This window comes from Lepus europaeus, chromosome 10 (assembly GCF_033115175.1).
Source record: "Lepus europaeus isolate LE1 chromosome 10, mLepTim1.pri, whole genome shotgun sequence".
NCBI lineage: Eukaryota > Metazoa > Chordata > Mammalia > Lagomorpha > Leporidae > Lepus > Lepus europaeus.
In genome coordinates, this window is record NC_084836.1 from 124,541,567 (window position 1) to 124,567,629 (window position 26,063).

Consider the following 26,063-nt stretch of genomic DNA (forward strand, 5'->3'; position numbering starts at 1 on the left):
TCACACCTGCAGCCCCGCCCCCACCGCCCCGGGCACCCACACTCAGGCCTGCAGCCCCGCCCCCACCACCCCCGGGCGCCCACTCACCTGCAGCCCCGCCCCCACTGCCCCCACCGCCCCGGGCACCCACACTCACGCCTGCAGCCCCGCCCCCTCCACCCCGGGGCACCCACACTCAGGCCTGCAGCCCCGCCCCCACCGCCCCGGGCGCCCACTCACGCCTGCAGCCCAGCTCGGGCAGCCCCCAGTGGCCAGCAGCACACTGGCGGCACTGGGGGCCAGCAGCCCCTGGTCGGCATTGGCACTGCCCACTCTGGGGGTGGCACTCGGAGCCCTCGGCAGCTGGCCCGCAGGCACAGGGGCGACAGCCCCCACAGCCGTCAAAGCCGAAGTGTCCCTCCTGTGGGCAAGGGCCGTGGTCAGTCCAGCCCTCCGCGGCCTCCAGCCCCGGACCCCAAGGCCCCAGCCGGCAGCCCTACCTGACAGCGGTCACAGCGCTGCCCGGCCACTCCTGCCTTGCACAGACACTGCCCGCTGTGGGGGTCGCAGGCCTCTGTCCCACACGGGGAGCAGTCGCACCCTGCAGAGGAGGGGGCACGACCACAGCCCTGGAAGCCCCGGTGAGCCCCAGGCCGTCACCGCCCAGCCATCCCCAGCGGATGCTGCCAGCCCTTCCCCTCGGCCCGGTGGGTGTGATCTGACCGTGGGGGGCCCGGGCAGGTCCCCGACAGCCCCACCCTGGCACCTACGCGTGCAGTTCCCGGGGAGCAGGGCGTTGCCGTAGAAGCTGGGGGCGCAGGTCTGGCAGCGTGGCCCCGTGGTGTGGTGCAGGCAGCTGCGGCAGGCGCCGGTCAGGGGGTCGCAGTCGCTGAACAGCATGTTGGGGTCGCCGTTGCCACTGCAGTCGCAGGGCTGGCAGGAGCTGCCCAGCACCAGCGGGTTCCCGAAGAAGCCGGGCGCACACCTGGCGTGGGGCAGGGCCGGCTCAGTGGCCGAGCCCCCCCCAGCCTGCCCCGAGGCCCCCGTGTTGCCCCACTTACCGCTCGCAGGAGGCCCCCGCGTAACCAGGCTTGCACAGGCACTGGCTGCGGCCCCCTCGCAGGACACAGCCCGTGGCAAAGCTGCGAGGACAGAGGTGGTCAGCACCGCCCCTTCCCGCCGGGGCCAGCACCGCCCCAGGGCCCACCCCAGGGTGCCGATCGCCAGCTTCTACAGAGGGCACTGTGGACCCCCGACTGCGGGGGCAGGGTCCCCAGCACCGCGGAAGGGGCCTCCGCCTGCAGGGCCCGGCGCAGCTCACTTGTTGGACGGCACCGCCAGGGGGCAGGGGCAGCTGACGCAGGGGGCTGCGGGGTCGCCGGTCCCACTGCTCACGAAGCCGGCCGCACAGCGTTCACAGTGGTCTCCCTCCGTGTGGTGCTGGCAGTCCTGGCGCAGAAGGGGCGTCAGAGGCACGGGGGGGCCTCCCTCTCCTCCCCGGCTGATCATCCCCTGCCAGGCCCCCCACTCACCACACAGATGCCGGAGCCAGGGAGGCAGCGGTCTGAGTGGCCATGGCACTGGCAGGGCACACACCGGCCCAGGAAGAGACCTTTGACGTCGCGGTAATGGCCAGGGGCGCATTCCTGGGGGGGTCAGTAAGGGACATGGGGCCAGCCCAGAGGCAGGCTCTGGGGGGACCCCTGTGCCCAGCAGGCAGGGGCAGGGGCTGCTGGGAACATGGGGCCGGGGTCAGGAATGCCTGGCCTGATTGGCTGGGGTTCGTCCGCCACCGCCAAGGCAGGACACGGGGCTCCCAAAGCAGGGGCGGGGCCTCCTCTTTCTAGGGGGTGTCCACTGCAAACCCTGGACTCGCAGGACCCAGGCCAGACCGATGGGCAGGCGTGGACGGGCGGGGGAGAGAACGAGGGAGGGTGCCCGGGGAATGGTGTGGGCGGGGCCGGTGTGTGGACCCAGGGCAGGCAGTGAGTGGGCGAGGGGCCGGTCGTGGTGGGCCACTGACCACGAGCAGGCAACACTGGGAGGGCAGAGTGGCAGGGAGAGGTGGGCATGCGCGGAGGCGCCGCCCCACGCCCTCACCTGGCACGAGTCCCCGCGGTAGCTGGCGGGGCACATGCACAGCTCCACGTCGCTGGCCGCAGGGCCCCCGCCGCCCTCGCCGGCCACCTCGAGCGCCACCCTGCGCAGCGAGACGGCCGAGGAGATCTGCGAGAACAGGGCGCGGATCTGCAGGTGCTCCAGGCCCGCCAGCACCATCATGAGCTCCTCCCGGGACACGGCGTTGTGGGTCTCCGTGTGCCGGAAGTTCCCCTGTGGGCCGAGATGGGCGCTCAGGGGCCGCACTGAGGGCACCAGGGCCCCGCTCCCCGCGCAGGCAGGAGCTCCAGGCGTGGTCGGGACGTGGGGCCCGGGAGCCCTCCGTGACTCTGTTCTTGCGACACGAGCAGCTCAGCCGCGGATAAAGACCCGCTCCTCGCCGCAGAACCGGGAGCAGCTGCTCTGGAAGCCAGGGGACCAGTGCCGCACGACCTCCCCCCGCAGGTCGGGCAGACACAGGCAGGGTCCGGCAGTGCCCCGGGGAGGGAGCCCAGTGGCCAGCACGCAGCTGCTTGCCCTCCGGAGGCCAGGCACGCAAGCCCACGACAGCCTCACCCCACCCAGACACAAGCGGCACTCCCCTCCTGCTCCGCCCATCTCATCGTGGACTGTGGCTGGGGCTGCCCGGGTACCCCTGCCCGCCTGGGCTGTGTAGGGGCCATGGCAGCCCCACTCACCTCCACCAGCTGCAGCTGCCCGGGTGAACGTGGCCAGGTGGGGGGTACGCGGGCTCCAGGAACGTGATGCTCATTTGGTTGCCCTGGGAGGCACGGGGGCCGGGTGAGGGCTGGCTCTGTGTGCGCCGGCTGTCCCCACTGGCCCGCACCTCCATGTGCCCCCGGTTCCCACCTGCAGCACCACATCTGGTCTGCTCTCGGTGGGGACAAAGACGTCTCCGCGTTGGGTCTCTGAGTGCAGCTCATAGCGGAGGGTCCCCCCATATGACGACACCTGCAGGCAGGACAGCGGGAGGTGACCCCAGACCCCAGCAAGGCTCTCGGCGCCCTGGGCCTGGGCACCGAGATCTCCGGTTTCTCCGCCCCCGGGTGGGTGTCCTGCTCACCCGGTCCCCCAGGTAGGAGGGCGGAGCCTGCCAGTACAGCTCAGGGAGGGTGTCGGACACGTGCCGGAGGTCTGCGCGGAGCAGCTCTTCTGCTTCCGCCCGCGGCTCCAGGGGCACCAGCTGCCGGTCACTGTCTGAGCAGCGTCCAGCCCTCCATGTCCACGAACTGTGGGCACACAGGCAGGTCACCCCAGAGGGGTGCCCAGGTGTTTCAGGGCCTGGTCCGCACTCCAGTGCCCCCAGGCGCTGCCCGCTGGCCCAGGCCCCCCCAGCGCACCTGCCGGCGGGTGTAGGCGGAGCTCCTGCAGCGCTCAGTGGCCCCGAAGCAGAAGCAGCGAGTGCAGCCCTTGGGGTTGGCGGCGTCCAGGGAGAAGGTCCCGAGGCGGCACTGGTCACACCTGGGGCCCTCCACGTTCTCCTGGGGGGCGGGCAGCGAGCGTCCGGTGGGCATGTGCCGGGCACCCCCCTCGGGGCCCAGGACGGGGCTGTGAGGCGGGCGGGGGCAGGGCGCAGGCCCCCGGCTCACCTTGCAAGAGCACCGCCCGTGAGGGGGTCGCAGATGCCAGGCACGGTGCCGGCCTCGTGGCAGTCACAGGGCCGGCAGCTGGGGAAGCCGTGGAAGCCGGGGGCACAGGTGTCACAGCGGCGCCCAGCCACGTTGGGTCTGCACCTACGGAGCATGGGAGCTGGCCGCGGGCGCGGGAGCCCCGGGGGCCCCTCCCAGGGGGATCCTGGAGCTGGAGGAAGGCACTGCCAGGCCCGAGCGGCAGGCGGCTCGCCCGCGGCTACAGCGCCCTGCTCACTTGCACTGGCCGCTGTCCACGTCGCACGTGGGGTCGGTGAGCTCCTGGACGCCGGGTCCCGAGCAGTTGCACTGCTCACAGCCGACCAGGGGGTGGCAGCCGAAGGTCTGGGGCTGGCAGTGCAGGCAGCTGGGCGGGACGGTGCGGGGCGGGCAGATGCACTGACCAGTGAGCTCCTCACAGGGCCGGGTGCTCGCAGTCGCAGGCTGGGGACAGGCACAGGGCACGCTGACGCCTCCTCCCGCCGCCCCTCCCAGAGGCCCCGGCTGCGGCGACAGACAGCGAGGCCAGGGACCCCAGAGCTGCAGGCAGCTCCTCTGACACAGGGGGCACCGAGGCTGCCGACCACCTCCCGGACAGCCCCACCCCCACCGGGCTGCTCCCCAAGGGAGGGGCGGGCTGGCCGGCCAGCTCCCAGCGGGCTCTCCCGGCCGCCCTGGGGCGCACTCACGTCTGCAGTGGGGGAAGCCCCAGTAGCCAGTGGCACAGCGGGAGCAGTCGCGGCCGATGACGTGGGCGCGGCAGGGACACTGGCCCCCGAACGGCTCACACGTGGGGCCCGTGGCACCGGCCTCGTGGCAGCCACAAGGCTGGGCGCCATTGTTGTAGAAGAGGGAGAGGGAGGCGGCGGCATTGCGGCAGAAGGCGGACGAGCTGCTGGGGCTGTGTCGAGGGTAGACGGTGAGGCAGCCCCAAGCCCAGACCCCCGCCCCACCACGCCCGCCACGCCCACCAGCCACCTGATGTGGTAGCCGTGGGTGGCGCAGTGGTTGATGAAGTCGTAGGACTTGTCCAGGGGCTCTTCCCGGAGGTAGCTGGAGCTGTACGCGTCCTCAGGACCACGAGCACGTAATCCTAGGGGTCAGGCCCGGTCACTCTCCCGTGGGCCAGCAGGCAGCAGCAGGGGAGGGCCGCTCCCCAGAGATCGACCCGGGCTGGGCTAGGGTCCGGCTGGAGGCGACTGCGGCTCAGGCAAAGGTCGGCCGCTGGGGTCACTCCGGGGAGCCCGTGGGGCAGCTCGCACACGATCTCACGCCCCACCTGCTCGCCACGCCGCCACCCTCCCCTCCAGGAAGGTCACCCTGAGCAGCAGGGCCCAGGAGGCCGGTGGGCAATGTTGGAGGTCCCAGGGCCCCGCTGGAGGCCCCCAGTGCAGGATGCACGCTGGCTAAGGGACCACTGTGGTGTGACAGACGCTGGGACGCACGGGCCAGGACTCACCAGCCAGAGCCACCGGCCCCTCGGGCACGCGCACGGTCACGGTGAGCTCACTGTCGGTCACGTCGAGACCGGCCTGGCCCTCACACAGCACCAGGGCGCGGCAGCCGTAGCCGTGCGGGCAGAAGCTGGCGTTGGCGTGGCCTGGAAGTGGGGGGAAGACACCCCTGGTTCCAGCCCCCAGATCCAGGTCGCTGCCAGTGACTCGGGGAGGGCCGCAGATGGAGCAGGGCCCGGGCCCACGAGGCAGTGCGTTCTTCCTGGGACCCACACCACAGCTGTGTGATGTGCTCTGGGGGCCCTCAGGCCGTGGGGACTGGCCGTGGTCACCGGTCCACCCCCACGGCCCCCTCACCTTGCCAGACGCGGCCGCCATCGATGAGCACCTCCACGGGGAAGGTGGGGTGGGCCGGCTGGTAGCCGTGCAGCAGGAAGGCGTAGCGGCCGAGGCTGGGGACCTGGGTGGTGAAGACCACCGTGCCCTGTGGGAAGGGGCGCCTGTGAGCGAGCAGAGGAGGGGCCCGGGCAGCGGGGGCAGGCACCGAGCTCCCCCGAGGCCGCGGCCCCGCCTCTACCTGGGGGTGCCGTAGGAGGGTGGGCTCTGACTCGGGGTCCACGGAGGTGGGGGGCCGAGGCTGGGGTCCGGCCGGGGGCGCGCCCGGCATGAGCTCCTGTGAGTGGGTGATGGGCAGGCCGGGCGGCAGCGGCAACACCTGACAGTCCCTGAGGATGATGGGCTGGGGCGGCTTCAGGAAGTGGGAGGGCACACAGGCGGCACTGGGGGGCGAAAGGGGCGTCGTGGGTGAGGCCCAGCCGTCCAGCTGGCCCTGCCGGCCACGCCAGCCCTGCCCAGCCGCACTACCTGCCGACGGCTCCATGGCTGCTGATGCAGTGGACCTGGGGCTGCACGAACTCCACGCTGAACACCTCCAGGGGCACCAGGGTGACGCTGTGCTGTGGACGCACGCTCGAGATGCCACCGTGCCGGGCGCCATGGGGCCAGGAGCCGATCCCTACCGGGGCCCCGCAGCGCCCCAGGGCACCTGCCCGAGACCCCAGCTGCATGATTCCAGCCCTGAACTCGGCACCCAGCGATGGTTTCTGGGGCCCGGGGCCTTCAAGGCTCTCCACACCCCCCACCCCCCATCGCCAGCTCCCCTCAGTTCCAGGAGGCCTTGGATGTCACCTACCACGTCTGCCCATGCCACCACCACGCCGTAGGGGCCTGCGAGACCCGTCTGAGCGGCTGGGACGGCACCACCGAGCTGGGTGCCAGGAGGGGGCTGCGGGGGGGGGGGGTGGCGAGAGCGCCGTGCAGGGCGGGGATGGCGCTGACTGTGGGCAGTGGGGAGAGCTCCACAGGCCCTAACGCCGGCGGTGGACGCTGGAAGCGGGGCTGGGGGCCTGCAGCCGCCTGGAAGGAGCTGACCCCGCGGGGGCGGGGGCGGGGGCGGGGGCCTCACCAGGAGAAGCGCGCTGTGCTCGGCTGTCAGCCGGATGCTGGCCTCTGAGTCCAGGTGGAAGGCGGCCAGGTGGCGCTGTGTGTCCAGGACAAGGCCCCTGCAGAGGTTGCTGGGGGGTGGGGGCAGGGCGGTCAGTGGCGAGCAGCAGCCGTGACCCGAGGCAGGGCCCAGCGCAGGGCACTACGCAGGGCAGGCAAGGGGGCGGCCCGGGGCCCAGGCCTCCCAACCCACCTGTATGGGCAGGGGTGGAGGGTGAGCGCCCCCTCCTGGGGAGCAGCTTGGGGGGTATGCACGGCCACGGCCACCTCCTGGGGGGGCGTCCTCGCTGGCGTACTCCAGCACCAGGGCATAGCGGCCCGGCCGCGGCACAGCCACCTCAAGTTGGACATCCACCTGGGGAGGGTGGGGACATGAGAGGCCGCGCCACTGTGCTGCCGTCTGCTCACCCGCTGCCCCCCGCGTCCTGAAGCAGGCCCCTGCCAGGGGAGCCCCCCAGGGCCCAAGCCCGCAGCGCCCACCCCGTGGGCCAGGACACGCACATCACTGCCTATGCAGGCGGCCAGCAGCGGGTGTGAGGGGCTGGGGTGCTCCGTGGGGCAGGGCCGCGGCAGGCTGTTGTCATGGCGACACAGGGCCTCTTGCCCGGCAGCAGAGGGGAAGCCGTCCAGGGGCAGGTGGGCGTACAGGAGGCAGCTAGAGGGGACACCGGCCACGGTCAGCAGCTGGCGCCCAGGTGCCAGCCCCGGGCACAGGGGAGCCCAGGCGGCCCTGCCCCGCTCCCACCAGGCAGCCCCTCACTTCTCCCCGGTGCGCTGGGCAGGGGCGCGGGCCAGGCAGGCCTCGGTCACCCGCAGCTGCAGCAGGGCGGCCTCGTAGTAGGCGCTGGGCAGCAGAACCACGTAGTCCTGCAGGAGACAGGCAGTGGGCTGCCGGCCCCGGGCCGAGGCCCTCCCCGCCCCCACCTGGGCCCCCGCCTCACCAGCAGCACCCCCTCTGCCTCCACCAGCAGGGACCAGGTGCCGGGGTGCAGCACGAAGGGCTCCCCGAAGCCCCTCCTGGGCACGGTGAGAAAGGCGGGCTCCGTGCTCGGCGGGAAGGCCACGGGCTGGCTCTGCTCCGGGCCTGAGGGGGTGCCCTCCTCCTGCACGGACACCCGGCCGCTCACGCCCACGGGCCCACGGTTCACGTAGCGAAGACGAGCCGGAAGAGGTCAGGGGAGGTCACGTTCAGCCTGGCCACGATCCTGGGCTGGGGTGGGCACTCAGCATCAGGTCGTGTGCTGGGGTCATGCCGTGGAGTGGGGAGGGGAACAGAGCCCCATGAATGGGGGGTGGAGCCCCGGGGACGGGGCGGAGCCTGGGGTGGCTCCTACCTGGATGGGCGTCATCTGGCGTAGCCCCTCCAGCTGAAGCCCTCGAACTCCAGGGGGTTGAAGCCGAAGCGCACAGCGCGGCCCTCTGGGCGTGGCCGCCTCCTCCAGCTCCAGCCGCAGGTGGTGCAGGTCCGGCAGGTAGTGGTTCTTCGCGGGCCTGGCCACGGCAGGGCATGGTCAATGCCGAGGGGTGTGGGGAGACCCGGGACAGCCCGGCCAAGGGAGGCACCTACTCGCTGCAGGTGGGGCCCTGGGTGTTGGGGCGGCACCGGCAGGTGCCCGTCCTCGGCTCGCAGCCCTGGCCCAGAGCACCGCCAACGTCACACCGACAGCCTGTGGCGAGGTGGGAATGGGGTCAGCTGCTCCAGGCCCTGGCCTGCCGGGGGGGCCCACAGCCTCCAGCCAGGACCCTGCTCAGCCCTCACAGGTCGAGAGCAAACAGTGGCCGGGAGGTGGACTTTCATCCCCCCCAGGGGCTCCTGGGCTCGGGAGTCCGGCTCAGGGCCAAGGATGGGCGCCCTCTCCCTGCCCAGTGCCCAGCACAGGCCTGGCCGAGCCACGAGGAGCGGCTCCAAGGACACCACACCTGTCCCTGGGCCTCCCCGTTCCCAGGCCCCAGCTGGAATCCCTGCCCCCATGGGTCATCCCCTAGGCCTTGCTAGCACGGGTCCCCGGGGCTCAGCCCCCTGGGCCCCAGCTGCCCGGGGGTCAGCCCCTGGGCCTCCCTAGCAGGGGTCCCTGCCCCCCATGGGTCATCCCCTAGGCCTTGCTAGCCCAGGTCCCCGGGGGTCAGCCCCCTGGGCCCCAGCTGCCCGGGGGGTCACCCCAGGCCCAGCTCCCCGGGGGTCAGCCCCTGGGCCTCCCTAGCAGGGGTCCCTGCCCCCATGGGTCATCCCCTAGGCCTTGCTAGCCCGGGTCCCCGGGGGTCAGCCCCCTGGGCCCCAGCTGCCCGGGGGGTCACCCCAGGCCCCAGCTCCCGGGGGTCAGCCCCTGGGCCTCCCTAGCAGGGGTCCCTGCCCCCATGGGTCATCCCCTAGGCCTTGCTAGCCCGGGTCCTGGGGGTCAGCCCCCTGGGCCCCAGCTCCCCGGGGGTCAGCCCCTGGGCCTCCCTAGCAGGGCTCCCTGTCCCTGGCGGTCAGCCCCTGGGCCCAGCTCCCCGGGGTTCACCCCTGGGCCCCAGCTCCCCGTGGCCCGAAGGCTAAGGAGCCAGGCACTCACTGCGGCAGCCGAAGTAGCCGCCTGGTCCAGCCCGAAGAAGCCATCCTTGCAGGCCGCGCAGGTCCGGCCACACCATACGTGGGGCTTGCAGAAGCACTGGCCGCTATCCTGCGGCCACAGACAAGGTGAGCTGGGGGCGGGGGCAGGGGCGGGGGCGAGTCCCGACCGGCCACCCCTGCCCCCAGCTCCCACGTCCTCACTCACCGCGTGGCACTCAGCACCTCCACCCACTGTGCCCCTGGGGTCGCAGCTGCAGCCTGGGGGGGGGGGGGAGAGCTAGGCCTGAGGGTGCGGGCAGGGCAGGAGGGCCTGGGCTGGGCCCGTCTCCCCTCCCCAGGGCTCCCCGCAGGGCAGACTCACGGGCGCAGCCCTCGGGGTTGCTGGGGCTCAGCCCCCAGAAGCCAGCTCTGCAGCGGTCACAGCCCGGCCCCTCCACGTGCGCCCGGCACACACAGGGGCTTGTGCCTGCGAGGGGCCAAGGCTGTGGGTCAGAGCGGGTCCCTGCATTTTCTCCCAGCCCACGACCCCTCCCTCAGGCCCTGCCCAGCACCAGCAGTCACGTGGCACAGGTTAGAGGACCCTGGGTTGCCATGGCAGCCAAGCTGGGAGCCGCTGGTGTCACGGTGCTTGGCGTCTGAGCAGGGCTGGGGCACCTCGCCCTCCTCACCCCACAGGCGGCCCTGGGCTCACCTCAGGAAGGGCAGGATCGGCGGGGGCCAGGCCAGCAGGGTGGCAGGAGCCAGCTGTGGGGACAACCAGGCCTCGTCACTCCCTGCGACCGATCAAAAAGGCCAGGATTCTCCCAGCCTACCCGGGACCACGGCTGTACAGGAGCCTGCACACGCACCTCCCGTGCACATGCGTGTGGACACGCACGCACACACAGAACCACACACCTCTGAGCGAGCGCGGGAGCACACACACAGATACACCCAGAAGAGCCCCGTGCCGTGTGAACGGCCACACACAATGGCATCATGGGAGGTGCCCGCACGCGGCCCCTGCCCCACTCACCCTCACAGGAAGGGAAGTTGTAGGCGCCGGGCACACACGTGTCGCACCGCAGCCCCGTCACGCGGGGCCGGCAGCTGCACTGCCCGCTCCGGGGATCGCAGGTGCTGTGCAGGGAGCCGTCGGGGGAGCACTGGCAGGCTGTGGGGCCAGGGTGGTGAGGGCACACCGGGACGGCCGCCCCTCCCCTCCCCGCCTCCACCCCCAGCCCGGCACTCACGCGTGCAGTCGGGGAAGCCGTGGAAGCCGGGGCTGCACTCCTGGCAGGCGGCACCTGCGTAGCCAGGGCGGCAGCGGCACAAGCCACCGGCCCCACACAGCTGATCCAGGGCTCCCCGGGGATCACAGGCACAGGCTGCGGGGGGCGGGCGGGCGGGGGTCAGGCCCTGGCACCACGCTGTCGCCTCCCCAGGCCCCGCCCAGCCCTCGCTCACCCTGGCAGTCAGGGTAACCATGGTGGCCAGGGCGGCACTGGTCACAGCGGGGGCCGTCAAACCCAGGCCGGCACAGGCAGCGGCCAGCCTCGTCGCAGCCTTCAGGCAGGGTCCCGGTGGGGCTGCAGCCACACACTGTGGGGGCAGAGGGTGTCAGAGACCCGGAGCCGGCTCTGCCCCGGCCCTGCTCCCACAGCCGCTCTAAGGCACCACTCACGCTGGCAGAGGGGGAAGTGGAAGTAGCCGGGCGCGCAGCGGTCGCACGCAGCTCCCTCGAAGCCCAGCCGGCACCCGGCACTGGCCCGAGTCGGGGTCGCAGAGGCCGTCGGCCACCCCGGGGCTGGAGCACGGGCACGCTGCAGCCGGGGCGGCGACAGGCTGGGTCAGACGGGGGTTGGCCCCAGGGTCGGGCTGGGGGCCAGGCAGGGGGCCAGACTCACGCTGGCAGCCAGGGCCGTAGAACCCGGGCGCACAGAGCTCGCAGTGGGTGCCCTGGAAGTTGGGTTTGCACACGCAGCGTCCCACGCGTGGATCTTCCGGCAGGCGTTGCCCTCGTGCCAGCGGCGCTGCAGTCACAGTCTGTGGGGGAGGGGGAGGCTCAGCCGCCCAGGGTCCAACCTCCCAGGGACCACCCCCCACCTGCACACAGCACTGCCCAGAAACCAAGAGAAAACCCCAACACCAGATGAGAGCAAGACGGGCTCGGGGGCACGGGATGCCGGGACAGCCACGGGCAGAAGGGCGAGCCGAGTCTCGGGCTCGGGGGCAAGGCGGGGAGCACCGGGTGTCTGTTAGGGACAGAAATGGCGGCTGCAGGTGCCCCAGGGCCACGCAGTACCCACACTCCCCTCCTCAGAGCCCGGCCGTGGCACCCAGCACCCAGACCGGAACACACCCAGCTGCTCCCATGCACCCACGTTGGGAGTGGGGTCAGCGCAGGGACCCACGGGCGGCGGAAGGCCGCACAGGCAAAGACTGAGCCGACTCGGCACAGCCCCAGAGGGGCTCCGGAGCCCAGCACGCCCGGCGTTGTGAGGGAAAGGTGCGCGCTGGAGGCAGCCCTGGGGGACACAGGGGACACAGCAGCCATGAGCCTCGGGCAGCTGAGCTCCAGCCACCAGGACGGCCTCACGGCAGAGGGCCCGAGCACACGGCTGACAAGCCAGTGGGAGACGCGGCTCGGCATCCGGCAGAGAACGCGTATCCCCATCCACGCGTGACCACGTTCTGGGTGTGAGAAGAAAAACTCAAATCCCAGAGGCAAGGGGGCCGTGTCGCGGCACAGCGGGGTAAGTCCCCGCCCGCAGCACTGGTTCCAGTCTCGGCCGTTCTGTTTCCCACCAGTTCCCTAATGGCCTCAGAAGACAGCAGAGGATGGCCAGTCCTTGCGCCCTGCACCCACGTGGGAGACCAGAAGAAGCTCCTGCTTCGGATTGGCTCAGCTCCAGCCATTGTGGCCATTTGGGGAGTGACCTAGCGGATGGAAGACCTCTCTCTCTCTCTCTTTCTCTGTCTCTCAATAAATAAACTTAAAAAAAAAAAAAAAAAGGAAGAAAGAAAAACTCGAGGATAAGCAGAAACGCTCAGACCCCAACGTGCACAACCCGAGCTGAGCGGCCCGCACAGCCCAGAGGGGGACCGTGCGCCCCGGGCAGCAGCAAACACTTCTAGAATCTCAGGCCACAGGGAACGCCCACACAGACACGGCAAGTTCAGGAAAGGACAGGCACGGGGACCCACGGCGGGACTCTGGCCACGAGGGCGCACAGAGGGACCCCGGCCACGGGGACCCACGGCAGGACCCCGGCCACGAGGGCGCACAGAGGGACCCCGGCCACGAGGGACCCCGGCCACGGGAGCCCACAGCAGGACCCTGGCCACGGGGTCCCACGGCAGGACCCCGGCCACGAGGGCGCACAGAGGGACCCCGGCCACGAGGGCGCACAGAGGGACCCCGGCCACGGGGGCCCACGGCAGGACCCCGGCCACGAGGGCGCACAGAGGGACCCCGGCCACGGGGGCCCACAGCAGGACCCCGGCCACGAGGGCGCACAGAGGGACCCCGGCCACGGGGGCCCACGGCAGAACCCCGGCCACGAGGGCGCACAGAGGGACCCCGGCCACGAGGACACACAGAGGGACCCCGGCCACGGGGACCCATGGCAGGACCCTGGCTACGGGGGCCCATGGCAGGACCCCGGCCACGAGGGCGCACAGAGGGACCCCGGCCACGGGGACCCACAGCAGGACCCCAGCCACGAGGACACACAGAGGGACCCCGGCCATGGGGACCCACAGCAGGACCCCGGCCACGAGGGCGCACAGAGGGACCCCGGCCACGGGGACCCACGGCGGGACTCCGGCCACGGGGGCCCACAGAGGGACCCCGGCCACGAGGGCGCACAGAGGGACCCTGGCCACGGGGACCCACAGCAGGACCCCGGCCACGAGGGCGCACAGAGGGACCCCGGCCATGGGGACCCACGGCAGGACCCCGGCCACGAGGGCGCACAGAGGGACCCCGGCCACGGGGGCCCACGGCAGGACCCCGGCCACGAGGGCGCACAGAGGGACCCCGGCCACGGGGACCCATGGCAGGACCCTGGCTACGGGGGCCCACGGCAGGACCCCGGCCACGAGGGCGCACAGAGGGACCCCGGCCACGGGGACCCACGGCAGGACCCCGGCCACGAGGGCGCACAGAGGGACCCCGGCCACGGGGACCCACGGCGGGACTCCGGCCACGGGGGCCCACAGAGGGACCCCGGCCACGAGGGCGCACAGAGGGACCCCGGCCACGGGGACCCACAGCAGGACCCCGGCCACGAGGGCGCACAGAGGGACCCCGGCCATGGGGACCCACGGCGGGACTCCAGCCACGGGGGCCCACAGAGGGACCCCGGCCACGGGGACCCACGGCAGGACCCCGTGGGATGCCCCTTGCCAGCCTGAGAAACGGCGCGTGCCGGGCCGGGTCACCGGCACGGTGGGCTCTGGAGGCCTGGTGACGGCCGTGGGGAGCCTCGTCCTGCACCACACAAGGCATCAGCTGTATCCCAGTTCTAACAACTGGAGCGTCCCTAGGCGCCACCCAATGTCCCCTGGGGCCCAAAGCCACCGCTGGCTGGGAACCTGCGGCCCCTGCCGCCTCGGGGGCCAGAAGGCAGCAGCGGAATCAGAGCTCTTCCGTTCCTGGGTCAGGAAGGCAACGTCTCCCCAAGACGGCGAGGCGGCCCCGCAGACCTCACCACGTGGGCTCGGCTTCTTTCCAAGCACCCGTTCAACAAACCTCCGTGAGGTCCGATCGACCAAGGACAAAGACCAGAAAGAGACGGGGACAGGGACGTAAGGGGCGGCACCCCGGCAACTCTGCCTAGGCAGAGGACGGCCCAAGTGCTGGGTCTCTGGGACCCGTGTGGGAGACCAGGATAGAATTCCTGGCTCAGGCCTGGCCCAGCCCTGGCTGCTGCAGGCACCTGGGGAGTGACCCAGCGGGTGGACGACGGCTCACTCGCTCGCTCTCGCTCAGCCAGCGTCGTGGTCAGGCCACTGCTCACGACACCGGCGTCCCACACAGGCACCGGTCCAGGCCCGGCTGCTCTGCTTCCAACCCAGCTCCCTGCTGATGGCCTGGGAAGGCAGCGGACGACGGCCCACGTGCTTGGGCCCCGGCACCCACGTGCTGGGGTCCAGGCACCTGGCTTTGGCCTGGTCCAGCTGTGGCCATCTGGGAATGAACCTGCAGATGGGAGAGCCTTCCCTCCCTATAACCCTGGTTTTCAAATAAATACACTTTATATATACATAAATAAAACAGCTACACCTGGCCCTTCTGAGAGAGTGGGCCAACCCCTGGCTCACGCCGTGGACAGAAGGCGGAACATTCCAGTGTGAGAAAGAGCCCAGGGGAGAAGCCACAACTCGAGGGCTTGTCGGCTGGGTACGCCACTCACCGACCGCAAAGGTTCTCCCGCAAACACAAAACGACCTCAGGGAGGAAACCACGGGGCCGGCAGACACGGGAGGCCAAGCAGGCGTGGGAAGAGCTGGCATGCGGGGTGGGGGCTGGGAGAGCCACCGGACTGTCCAGACGCTCCCTACAAATCGGCCCCGCCCTCCGAGGACCGCGGCTCTGTGCCGTGTTGCCAGGGGCAGCCGCCCGTTCTACCGCGACCTGCCCATAACCGAGACGCGTCCCGGTTCCAGAAGCCCTGAATGGGAGGGGCCTGCACGCCCAGCACGCTGACGGGGGCATGAACAGCGGCGAGCAGGTGAGCGCGTGGCCACGCGGGCCAGGCGTTGGTCCTGAGAACAGCTGGGCAGCCTCCAGCCGAAACCCTCCCCGCACGGGCTCGCCCGGCGGCCGGCGCCTTCCCGGAGACCAAGGGTCGGTGTCTCCGCACCGCTTCTTAAACCTAAGGCGGTGTGAGAGCGGGGGCCTCAACTCCCAAAGCCAGGGGCTGGCGAGGCGGACGCGGCCTCTGTCGGCTCGGAGGACTGCGAGTGGCAGGTCGCAGGGCAGCGCGGGTGTGACACGCAGCCACGGAACACGTGATCACAGAACACATGGTCACGGAACACCCACACACACAATTGCAGAACACACAGTCACAGAAGTCACAGAACATGCGATCACAGAACACGTGATCATGCAACACGCAGTCACGGAGCACACGATCACAGGACACGCAATCACGGAGCACACGATCATGGGGCATGCCGTGGCAGAACTGCCTGTGGGACGTGTGGGCATCACAGCTGAGTGGGGGGAGGGGCCACGTGCAGGCGGCGTGGTTCAGGAGAACCCTGTCTGTCGCCTGAACTTCCAAGGATTTGCGGGTGGAACTTGCGCTGCTGGGGAGGAGCCGCCCGCCCTCCGCGCAGGGCCAGGCCGGGTCCCTCTGCCCGGGCGGGCGGGGCCTGGCAGCCTCGGCACTTACTCACGATCTGTCCAGCCGGCAGCACCTGCTCACCAGTGTCGCTAGGGGAGGAGGGCAGCGCTGCGGGGAGACACCAGGCGTCAGCCAGGCGCTCCGCACTCCCACCCCCACGCAAATGGAGCTGTGTGAGGGGGCAGGACCCCCACAGCCCCAGCCCGGCAGGCGTCCTCACGGTAGCAGTGTGGAAAGCCGGTGTAGCCCTCGGCACACGCGTCGCACCGCTCCCCCGTGAAATTGGGCCGGCAGTAGCAGCGGCCCGTCAGGTCCTCGCACGTCCCGTCGGTGAAGTCCGACTCGCAGGCGCAGGCTGGGCGGGGTGGGGCGAGACGTTCTAAGACCCCAGCCGGGGCCTCCGAGGGGTGCGGGGGCACAGGGGACGCAGCTGCCAAGACCGGGGGACCACCCAGCCCTCGCAGGGCCCCTCCCAGGCAGGCTCTGAAGCTCAGGCCTCTGCCTCCCCCGCCACACCCCCGTCCCGGCCAGCAGAGCCCACTCACGGCGACAGGCATGTGGCGAGTCAGGGGGCTGGTCCGGGGCGCGGTAGAAGCCGGGCAGGCAGCGCTCGCAGTTGATGCCGGTGGTGTGGTGCTGGGTGGGGCAGGCTGCTGAGTCACCACGTCCCCCACCGGGGGGGGGGGGGGACCGCCACACCTGGCCCCTCACCCCGCCTACCTGGCAGTCAATGCACACGCCCCCTCCCTGGTAGATATTGTCTTGGTCCTGGCTGGCGTGGCGCCGGGCCACCTCGGGGTCGTAGTAACAGGCATGGGCGTGGCCGTGGCAGTTACAGGCTGGGAGGGGGCTCAGCGTCAGCACAGATCCATGACCACGAGGGCCCATGGCACACGCGTGTGGGGCGAGCGGGGGCACACGTGTGGGCACTCACGCTGGCACTCGTTGGCGCTGTCGGTGGTGGCTGGCTTCCAGGGCTGCTGGTTGAAGCCGGGGCAGCAGCGGTCACAGGAGCCCCCGCACGTGTTGTGCTGGCAGGCACACTGCAGCCTGCGGGGACCAGAGCACGGCGCTCAGACCCCGCCCTGCGGTCTCCACGGCCCTCGCTGACGGCTCACCCGGCTCTCCGGCGGCGAGCGCTGGCCCGGACGCCCGAGTGCTCTCCCCCAGCCTCAGCGAGGGCTTCGCTGCAGCGGGAGCTGTGCGGGGTCTCTGTCGGGCTGGGGACCAGGAAGCGGTGTGTACGGAGGCGGAGGAGGGGCCCAGGACAGGGACCCAGGGGTCAGTGCAGGGTGGCCCTGCCCGTGGCTCCTTCCCCCCGGGGCCAGGATCGAGTCCAAGCCCTGGACCCCCAGTGCCAGCTCCAGGACGGAAGACACTCGCACGGCCAGGGCCCAGCTGGCACCGGGGCAGGAGGCCAAGACCTGCTTCCTCTTCCAACTGGGGGTGGACACCAGGCCCGCTGTCCCGGTGGGCAGGGGCACAGCTGCTTGGGGACGAGGACTGAGGTTGGAGCCGCCCACTGCTTGGAATTCCCAGAACCCCGTACCAAAGCCTCCGCCCCCCCCCCCCCCCCAGCACATTCCCAGCAGAGCAGCCAGGGCCGGGCAGAACTCACCCCCCCCCCCCCAGGGCCATGCATGTGCTGAGCAGGACCCCGGAAGCCGCCAGCTCCACCCTCGCCCCCCCGCCGGCTCCTCTCGGAATGCAGACCTGCAAGGAGGAGCAGCCACGGGGAAAATGCCCACCAGTGTGGGCGCCACCGAGGGGGCCCACGGCCAAGGCCTGCAGCCCGTGCCCCCTCGACCCCAGCAGGGCCCCTCCGCCGAGAAGTCAGCACAGTGCCAGTGCCAGGACGGCAACGCCGGGAGCGTCCGGCAAAAATGCCGGCATGGGCCCCCTGGAGGGTTCTTCCCAAGCCGGGCAGGTGGGAGCCACAGGCGGCCTCCTAGGCCCAGCAGACACGACACCGCACGGCCACACCCCAGCACCCGGGAAGGACCAAGACAGTGATAGAGCACCAGGACGCCCACAGCGAAACAGGGCTCGCCGAGGCGCCGAGTGCAGATCAGACGCCCAACGGAGGCGGAGCTGGGAAAGCCCCATCTGCGGCCGGGCAGGGGCGCGGTAGGCTAGGCCGCCTGCGACGTCGGCGTCCCACAGGAGCAGAGGTCTCAGCCGCTCCATTCACCCTGGCTGCTGGCTAACGACCCGGGAAAGCAGCGGCCCTCCCGTGTGGGAGACCCGGATGGAGCCTCAGGCTCCTGGCTCCAGCCACTGTGGCCCTCTGGGGAGTGACCAGCGGAGGGGAGGCCTCTGGGGAGTGACCCAGCGGAGGGGAGGCCTCTGGGGAGTGACCAGCGGAGGGGAGGCCTCTGGGGAGTGGCCCAGCGGACGGGAGGCCTCTGGGGAGTGACCCAGCGGAGGGGAGGCCTCTGGGGAGTGACCAGCGGAGGGGAGGCCTCTGGGGAGTGACCCAGCGGACGGGAGGCCTCTGGGGAGTGGCCCAGCGGACGGGAGGCCTCTGGGGAGTGACCCAGCGGACGGGAGGCCTCTGGGGAGTGACCCAGCGGATGGGAGACCTCTCTGCCTCTCCAACTCTGCCTATCAAATAAGTAAGCTTCTAAATCATTTTTTTTCCAAAAAATGTGCGAGTCCTAAGCAACGTAGAACAAGTCCAAGCCTCAACACCAACGCACACAGCCTCAAGGACAGAAGGGATCCCGGGGAATCCAGAAGCAGCCACGGCCCCCGGGCTCCGAGACGCTGGGCCACAGCCCCCTGTGACGCCGGCTGCGAGGGCCAAACGGCCCCTCTCTGAGCAAAGGACACACTTCAGGAAGCAGACGGGCCCGGGCAGGCCAGGAGGATGGACAACGGGGAACAAGGGAACAGGACTCGGCGAGGCCAGCGACCCCGGCCCTGACAAGCGGTGGGCAGGGCAGCTCCCCAGGTCTGCACCAGACGCGCCCTCCGGAACAGGGGCTCCCGCCACAGCCACAGAACCCGAGACAGGGAGACGGCCACCTGGGCACCAGCCGTGCGGCCCGAGCCGAGGCACTGCCCAGGGCGGCCGGGCTCCGATGTGCACACGAGGGCGGGGTGAGGCCGGGCGCGCAGGCCCGGGGAGCTGGCGTGGAAGAGGCCACCCCCCGGGAGGAGAGGCAGCAGTGGCAGCTCACGGGCACAGGGAGAGCAGCCGCAGGCTGGACTGGGTCTGTAGTTCCTGGGGAGTGGCCCTGCCCACGTCCAGGCCCGGTGCGTCAGGGGGAGGGGCAGGCCCAGCTGCGAGTCCCAGGGTCGCCGCCCCTCCATCTCCGCCACCCGGCAGCCTCTGCGCCCGTCGGGCCCCTGGGGCCCCGCAGCTGCACTGGAGGACCTGCTGGTGCCGCTCAGCTGGGGTGGCTGCGCCACACACAGGGGGCCTGGGCTCACATCTCCACTTCTGTCCCATCTGGGCCTCCCCCACATCCCCTGCAAAGCAGGACCATGGGCGGAGCAGAGACCCCAACGGAAGGCACAGGAGACCTCCATTCACGTGTGCAGAGTGGGGTGCCGACTCCCGAGCACTGGCTGGAGAGCCCGCCTGCTCCCAGGCGTGCCCGGAGGTGGGAGTGGGGGGGTCCAGGCCCCAGCCGAGGTGCCCCTTGGGCACCCCGTCCAGACCCTTCCATTGCATCTCTCCAGTGTTTGCTCACGGAGACCACTGAGCTGGGGTCCCTGCCTCTGTCCCCTGGGCCAGGAATGCAAGCTAGCCTGGCTAAGGTCAACACCTAGCTGGACAGGGGGAGGGAGGGGGGAGGGGGAATGGGGGAGCCAACCTGCCCCAGGGCCGCTCTGAGGGTGAGCGAAGCCCCCTGGGGTTCAGTGGGCCCAGCCCACACCCCGCTGGGCAGGACGGGGACGGGCAGGGGCCGTGGTCTTACCGGAAAGGCTCCGCGGGGTCCGTGGCATCACAGACGTCCGCGTGGCCGTGGCAGACGCAGCGGCCGCCGACGCTGATGTCCTTGATGCTGTAATAATACTGCGCCCACGGCCCCGTGAGTGCCTGGTGGCCCCTGGCCAGTCCTGGGTCCCTGGGGCCTCTCTCAGCCAGGTGCCCACTGGCCATACCCAGGTCCCCAGGGCCTCCCCCATCCAAGGTCACCCTCGCAGGCTGCAGCCAGGGCTCCCTGGCCACCCCAGGTCCCCAGGGCCTCCCCAAGCCAGGCACCACTGGCCACACCAGGTTCCCGGAGCCTCCCGGAGCCAGGCCCCCTGGCCACCCCAGTCGCCAGGGCCTCCCCCAGCCAAGGTCACCCTCACAGGCTGCAGCCAGGCCCCCCCGGCCTCCCCCGCAGGCCGGCTCACCCGGCGGGTGACCGTGGGGTCCCGCAGCGCCTTGCCCATCAGGTGGCCCAGCAGCGTGTTGGTGCGCAGGAAGCGGAGGCGGATGTTGGTGGCCTTGGTGAAGTCCCGCAGCAGCGGCGAGAAGGAGAAGTTCATGGCCCCTGGGCGCCCGTTCACCAGCGACACCACGATCTGCGGGCCACGGGCACGGGGGGGGGGGGGGGGGCGGGTGAGCGGGCGCGGGTGCCGGCGCAGGCGCCAGGCGGGGGAGGCCCCGGGAGCCCACCTCGCCGTTCTCCAGGGGCACGATGCGCGAGTACTCGGTGGTGCAGACCGCGTCGTCGTCCCGGCTCACGCGTTCCAGCGTCCGCGCCCCGAAGCGCTCCAGGCAGTCCCTCTTGGAGGCTGCCAGGGACGGGTGGCGGTGAGGGCACAGGGACCCCAGCAGACCCCGGGGTCCCTGCACGTCTCCCCCCAGCCTCGCCTGCTCGCCCCAGGCACGGGGCTGACTGAGCCCGCCTCTCCCCAGGACAGGCTCGGAGCGGCGTCCCCTGGGTGAGCAGTCCCCCACCCACGACAGGGCCACCCCACCCCGCGCTGGAGCCAAGGGCTTTGGGGGACACGTGGGGGACGAGAGGCCAGACCTATCCCATGGGGGAGTGGCGTGGGTGCTGACCCCGCAGTGAAACTGGCAGGAAGTGAGCACAAAGCCGGCCTGGGGGGCACCAGGGGGCCAGTGCCCAGACGGCCAGGGTTGTGACGGTCCTGAGCCACGTGGAAGCCGCGTGCAGGGACACAGCACAGTGTCCAGAAAGCACAGGCCCCCCCCAGGGACACCCCAAGGCCCCAGGCGTCGGGACACTCACAAGCAAAGAACTGCCACGGCTGGTAGGTGTGGCCGAAGTCCGTGGAACGTTCCAGCACCCAGAGGTCCGGCCGAGGGGAGTTGGCGAACTTGATGAGCACATAGGCCACGTGGAAAACCTGGGGGAGAGCGGGTGTGGGGGGAGCAGGTGAGTGGGGGGGCGGGTGTGGGGGGAGCAGGTGAGCAGAGGGAGAGTGGGTATGGGGGAGAGGTGTGGGGGGAGCGGGTGAGTGGGGGAGAGGGTGTGGGGATGAAGATAGTGGGGGGCAGTGAGTGGGGGAGACAGTGGGAGGAGATAGTGAGGATGTGAGGGTGGAGATAGTGGGAGGCAGTGAGTGAGGGGAACAGAGGGTGGGGGATGGTGGGAGGACTGAGGGGGTGAGGGGGGACTGAGTCGGGGGACAGTGGGGCTGTAGAGAGGGGAGACAGGGAGGGGGGATGGTGAGGGGGACAGGGGAGGGACAGTGAGGGTGTGGCTCGGGGGGACGGGGGCGACACTGAGGGTGGGGGGACGCCGGGAGTGTCGAGGGGGCAGTGGGACATTGGGTGCCTAGGTCACGTCCATGGCCCAGGTCAGGTGTGAGGTTCACAGGAGGGCATCTGTGGTTTGCTGGGGGCGGGCAGGAAGCAGGGAGCAGCCTCTGAGGGGCGCCCATGCTGAGCCTCACGCTGCTTGGCCGGGGCCCAGAGCCCACCTCCTCCCTCCCCTGGGAGCAGGTAAGGTGCACCTGACACAAGGGACGGGGGGGGGGGGGGGGGGGGGCGGCAGGACAGGGCTCAGGGAGCCAGGCAGTGGAGCCGAGGGACAATCCCAACTCCTCAAGGCACAGCCCTGGTGACCTTGGCTCCCCTTCCCCTGCAGAAGGGGCTCCGGGCGCATCAGGGCACTGGGCAGCCCCTGAACCCCAACCCCTGTCCAAGGGACCCTGCCCGCCTCTCTCTGCTCTCTCCTCCGGCGGGCCTGACCCCCCGACCTCTGGCTGACGAGCGGCCCACAGCCCAGTGTTGGCCTTCCTGGTCAGAGGCAGCAGACGGGGGTGCCCGGCCCGCGCCCCCGGGACTCAGCAGCAGTTGGCAGGTCCTGGCTTTGTGCCCCCAGCCCTCACTGCGCCCCTGTGACACCTCCTTGGGGAAGCCCGCCCTGACTGCAGCCCCCCCCACAGGCCAGATGCTGGGGGGGGTCCTCCTCCTGAGTGCCCCACCCCCAACCTCATCTCTGGGCCATGATCTGGGGTGGCCCCTCGGTCGCGCGCTGAGCAGCAGCCCAGGGCACAAAGCCAGCACTCTGGGGTCAGTGATGTGCCCTCTCCAGAGGGGAGGCCGAGCTGCCCTCCAGGCCCCTCCCACCCCACCCACAGCCCCCTGCCTGCAGGGCTCACGCCAGAGCCCCCAGGGCCACACTCAACACTGATGGGTGACCCCTCCCCCAGCTCACAGGTGTACCCAGACAGGCTCTGGACTGTCCACCCTGTGTGAGGGCCACCCCCACATCAGGGTCCCTGACGCAGCCCCGCACAGGCGACAGCGTGCGACACCAGGCATCAGCGGCCCTCAGGCTTTCCCAGCACAGCAGGTGTGGTCAGCCAGGCTGGCGTGCTGGGAAGGAGCAGGGGGTCTCCCACCTGAGCCCAAGTCAGCTGGAGGCAGCAGGTGTCCCTGTGGGGGGGACAGCCCTGGGGAGACACGCCTGCCCTCCCCAGGAAGCCTGGACGCGGGCTGGGCAGTCAGAGCCGGGCGCGCCCTCCCCTGGGGCCTCTGACCCTTACTCCCAGCTCTGCACAAACATGTCTCAGGAGCCAGGGTGTGCTGGAGTGGGGAGGGTCTGCCGCACCCGCCCAGGGAGACGGAAGCTCCCAGCCAGCCCCTGGGACCGCCCCCGCCTTTCCCTGCGCCGCGGCCCCCAGGCTGGCCACCGTCCTCCCTCGGGCTGCATTTTTCCCCGCTGAGAGCACTTGCGCAAGTGCGGACTCCAAGACGCAGCCGGGCAGGGCCAGGGGGGCACGGACACGTCCACCCCTCTGCCCGGAGGCGCTCGCCGACCCCGGCTCCCGTCCGCCCGCCCGGGCGTCTGTCCGCCCGCCGGGGTCCCTGGCCAGCTGTCCTGGGATGTGGAGGGCGGGGCGGGCAGTGCGGGGTGCTCCCCGTGCCCCCGACCTGCCGGTGCCCTCGGCGTGACCCGGCCTCCCCACAGCAGCCCGCCCCTCCCCGCCGGCCCGGCTGCCAGCAGGGCTGACCTCTCCGCAAAAAGGAAGAAAACGTCTTTTAAAGCAAAAGCCAAACAAAAGCGGCCGGGTTATTTTTAAAAATCTAGCTATTCTGGAGCAGGCTCGACTCCAGCACAGCGGCCTCTCAGCCTGGACCTCAGAGGGAACCAGAGAGGGGGTCCGCCCCCGTGACCCCTGCCTGGAAGGGGTCAGCGTGCGTCCCCAGAGTACTGGGCCAGGGTGCGCTCCAGGCCTCGGGCTGTGGGACCCTGGGCACAGGGCCGTGGGGACAGGCACCGATCGGGGGGGGGGGGGTCACACTTTGGAGACCCTCGGGAAGGGCATGCCACTCTCCCTGGGGAAGAGGGGCTGGGGCCAGCGGCCACCGGCAGGGACACGGCGGGCCGAGGGGGAGCAGTGGGCCGGGCCGGGCCTGGACACCACAGCAAGGCTCTGGGGAAGGGGCATGGGACGGGCTGGTGGCCAGCAGCCCCGGGCTCAGACACACGTCACGGAGGCTGCCCATGGGGCTCATCGCGTGCCCACCCGCAGCCCTGCCCGGGCGGACTCAGGGCTGGGGACGCGGTGGCCGGCCAGGTGCTGGTGCAGCGCCTGTCCTGCAGTGAGGGGACGCAGCTGCACCCGCCGATGGCGTGACTCAGCAGGAGGCCTGTGACTCAGCCCTGGCCCTACAGGAAGAAGGCCCTGTGCCAACGCCCGGGGCCAGCCGGGGTCCCAGCAGGAGGAGGTACAGGAGGCAGGAAGCCCCTCCTAGCCCCGAGCATCCGGGCTAGCGCCCACTGGAGCCCACCCTGACCCCATCCTGCGCCCAGGCCAGCCTCAGAGGCCACAGTCCAGCCAGTCCAGCCTCAGCCTCTGCCCCTCCCCCTTGGCAGGAACTCCATCTGGGAACCCTGATGGCACCACAGCATGGGCTGGGGCAGCCAGGCCAGGGTGGGCTGTCCACTCGGGCCCCCAGCGGGGTAAACCAACCAGGGAGCTAAAACAGACCACAGGTGGACCCCGCTGGGGGTAATAAAAGCATGGGACACCCGGGAGCGCCAGCCCCTTGAGCCCAGCGTTGAGCCCAGGTGTGCAGGGCGGGGGTGGGAGTGGTGGTGGGGTGAGAGGGCCCAAGCCCAGGTGTGCAGGGCAGGGGGTGGGGGTAGGAGGGCCCCCCAGGATGGGCGTGCAGCAGCCCCCTTGACGGCCAGGGGTATATCTAGTGACCCTGGGTGCCCCGCAGAGCTCTCCCGCCTCACCCCCCGCGGCCAGCCCAGGTCAGGCCAGATGGCCAGCCAGGGCCACAGGAAGTGCGGTTTATCCCAGGGGGACCCCGTGGCCGAAACCCAAACAGTTTAGTCTCTGCTGTGCGGTGCAGTGAGAAGCCAGCACAGGAGAGTTTGTTTAAAAACCTGGAAAACAGGAAGGCCTTGGGGCAGCCAGGGCTGGGCCATCCAGGCAGGGCGCAGGGGGTCTGCAAGCGTCCAGTGCAAGGTGACCAGCACGCCGAGCACAGCCACGTGCGGCCTGCAGGGCGAGGAGGCGGCCCTCTGCCCTGTGCTGCGGTGGGGGGGCCTGCGGATGCCCCCCAGGACTCTCCCGCGCCCGGGAGCCCAGCCCCTGCACCTGTCCCCAGCACTGGACTCTGACTACAGCCCGGCCACTCTGCACTTCCTGCTGCTTCCCTGGACAACCCACTGACCTCCCTGGGGCGCTGGCCACATGGCCGAGTGCCGCAGGGCCCGGGGAGCTGTGCCAATGGCTGTGGCCTTGTAAGCATGTGAGCCAGCAGCTCCTGGGGGGCCCGCCCCGCTTATGCAAAGCACCAAACCCCCACCCCGTTTACAGAGAAAACACCGGGAGCCCTGAAGCCCAGGCCCAGCACGGCCAGCCTGTCTCCTCCAGACACCAGCACCGGATGCCGGCGGCTCCACGCCGGCACTGCCCCCTTGGTGCTCTGCTGCCTCAGTTTCTCCAAGTGCCTGGGGAGGACTCTCACGGCTCCAGTGGTCAGAAACGTGTTCCCCACGCCCCACCCCAACTCACCCTCTGCCTGCCTGGGGCACGAGCCCCTGTACCTGGCATGTCTAGGCCCCCACCAATCCTGGTCTCATGCCCCACCGCCCCGCCCCACCTGCCACTGCCCCAGGTGAGAGCAGAGCCGGGGGCTCCCTGCCAGGAACACCGCTCGTCAGCAGCCCCAGGCGAAGCAGCTGCTCAGGGGACGTGGGCCAGAGCCACCCACTGGGCTGGGGGTGGCACCTGCGGCGGAGGCCCACGGGAGCCTGGGCAGGGGTCTGCGTGAGGCTCTCGGGAAAGGGACCGTGGCCAGGAGCTAAGCCGTGGCTCCAAGAGCTTCCCAAGGACCCGAGGAGAAGCACAAAACCCGCCCAGGACGCCAGGGGGCAGCGCGGAGGCTCCTGGGCCCCAGGACAGAAAGCCCCCCACAGCTATGCTCCAGGCCGAGTCCCGTGTGGGACTGTCACCCCCACCAGCACGAGGTGGGGACCCTCAGGCCACACACAGCCTACCTTGTCCTCCGCCCTGGATGCCCGGTGCCAGCGTCCCCTCCCCCTCCCCAGGGCGTCCGCTCCACATCTCAGAACAAAGCTGGCCGCCCGCCGTGGCCAGGGAGCGCAGGACCCGCCCGCCCGTCCAGCTCGGCTTCCTCCTGGAAGCCCCAGCCACACCCCAGGACCAGCGCCCCAAAGGCTGCCCAGCCCCCCAGCGGCAGAGCCCTCAGGAAAGAAGGGCCTCTCGCCCAGGGGCTTGGGGACGGGGCCCACCCCCCACACCCAGCCACGGCCGGCAGCCCCTGGACCCAGGCCAGACGGCGGGGGCGGGAGGATGGGGGGGGGGGCAGTGTTTCCTAAGCAGAGCCGGAAGCGGCACTCTTCCCTCTGTCACTTTCAGAGCTGGCAAAGCCAAGGCCTGGAGGCAGGATGTCCACGCACAGAACCCGCATCCTAAGCCGGATGATCTCAGACCAAGCCCACGCCAGGCCTGGCAGGCCCTGAGCAGACTCACGGCCCCGGGTCAGGGCATGGGGGAGGCGCACTCAGAGGACCCAACCCCGGCCTCGGCCCCCACC

General features: G+C 70.9%; 1 protein-coding gene across 1 annotated transcript in view; it reads right to left on the reverse strand.

Moving 5' to 3' along the window:
- LAMA5 (laminin subunit alpha 5) overlaps positions 1 to 26,063 on the reverse strand; it is a 40,369-nt gene that overhangs the window by 9,718 nt on the left and 4,588 nt on the right. Inside the window, 57 exon segments of the mRNA XM_062204453.1 lie at positions 220 to 400; positions 480 to 580; positions 750 to 964; positions 1,041 to 1,121; positions 1,301 to 1,428; positions 1,512 to 1,625; positions 2,080 to 2,310; positions 2,775 to 2,797; positions 2,800 to 2,857; positions 2,947 to 3,048; positions 3,161 to 3,295; positions 3,297 to 3,326; positions 3,438 to 3,578; positions 3,687 to 3,700; positions 3,703 to 3,830; positions 3,964 to 4,157; positions 4,159 to 4,169; positions 4,415 to 4,626; positions 4,704 to 4,803; positions 4,806 to 4,818; positions 5,185 to 5,202; positions 5,204 to 5,325; positions 5,537 to 5,663; positions 5,757 to 5,958; positions 6,044 to 6,135; positions 6,645 to 6,753; positions 6,876 to 6,958; positions 6,960 to 7,037; positions 7,184 to 7,337; positions 7,443 to 7,549; positions 7,624 to 7,835; positions 7,838 to 7,892; positions 8,017 to 8,033; positions 8,036 to 8,105; positions 8,107 to 8,173; positions 8,250 to 8,349; positions 9,235 to 9,252; positions 9,255 to 9,342; positions 9,439 to 9,491; positions 9,595 to 9,715; positions 9,925 to 9,977; positions 10,249 to 10,386; positions 10,466 to 10,600; positions 10,680 to 10,814; positions 10,897 to 10,969; positions 10,971 to 11,035; positions 11,120 to 11,232; positions 11,234 to 11,258; positions 15,620 to 15,679; positions 15,792 to 15,926; positions 16,117 to 16,207; positions 16,292 to 16,410; positions 16,506 to 16,621; positions 19,498 to 19,595; positions 19,922 to 20,092; positions 20,187 to 20,305; positions 20,767 to 20,884. Of these exon segments, the coding sequence (XP_062060437.1) occupies positions 220 to 400; positions 480 to 580; positions 750 to 964; positions 1,041 to 1,121; positions 1,301 to 1,428; positions 1,512 to 1,625; positions 2,080 to 2,310; positions 2,775 to 2,797; positions 2,800 to 2,857; positions 2,947 to 3,048; positions 3,161 to 3,295; positions 3,297 to 3,326; positions 3,438 to 3,578; positions 3,687 to 3,700; positions 3,703 to 3,830; positions 3,964 to 4,157; positions 4,159 to 4,169; positions 4,415 to 4,626; positions 4,704 to 4,803; positions 4,806 to 4,818; positions 5,185 to 5,202; positions 5,204 to 5,325; positions 5,537 to 5,663; positions 5,757 to 5,958; positions 6,044 to 6,135; positions 6,645 to 6,753; positions 6,876 to 6,958; positions 6,960 to 7,037; positions 7,184 to 7,337; positions 7,443 to 7,549; positions 7,624 to 7,835; positions 7,838 to 7,892; positions 8,017 to 8,033; positions 8,036 to 8,105; positions 8,107 to 8,173; positions 8,250 to 8,349; positions 9,235 to 9,252; positions 9,255 to 9,342; positions 9,439 to 9,491; positions 9,595 to 9,715; positions 9,925 to 9,977; positions 10,249 to 10,386; positions 10,466 to 10,600; positions 10,680 to 10,814; positions 10,897 to 10,969; positions 10,971 to 11,035; positions 11,120 to 11,232; positions 11,234 to 11,258; positions 15,620 to 15,679; positions 15,792 to 15,926; positions 16,117 to 16,207; positions 16,292 to 16,410; positions 16,506 to 16,621; positions 19,498 to 19,595; positions 19,922 to 20,092; positions 20,187 to 20,305; positions 20,767 to 20,884 (5,869 nt within the window).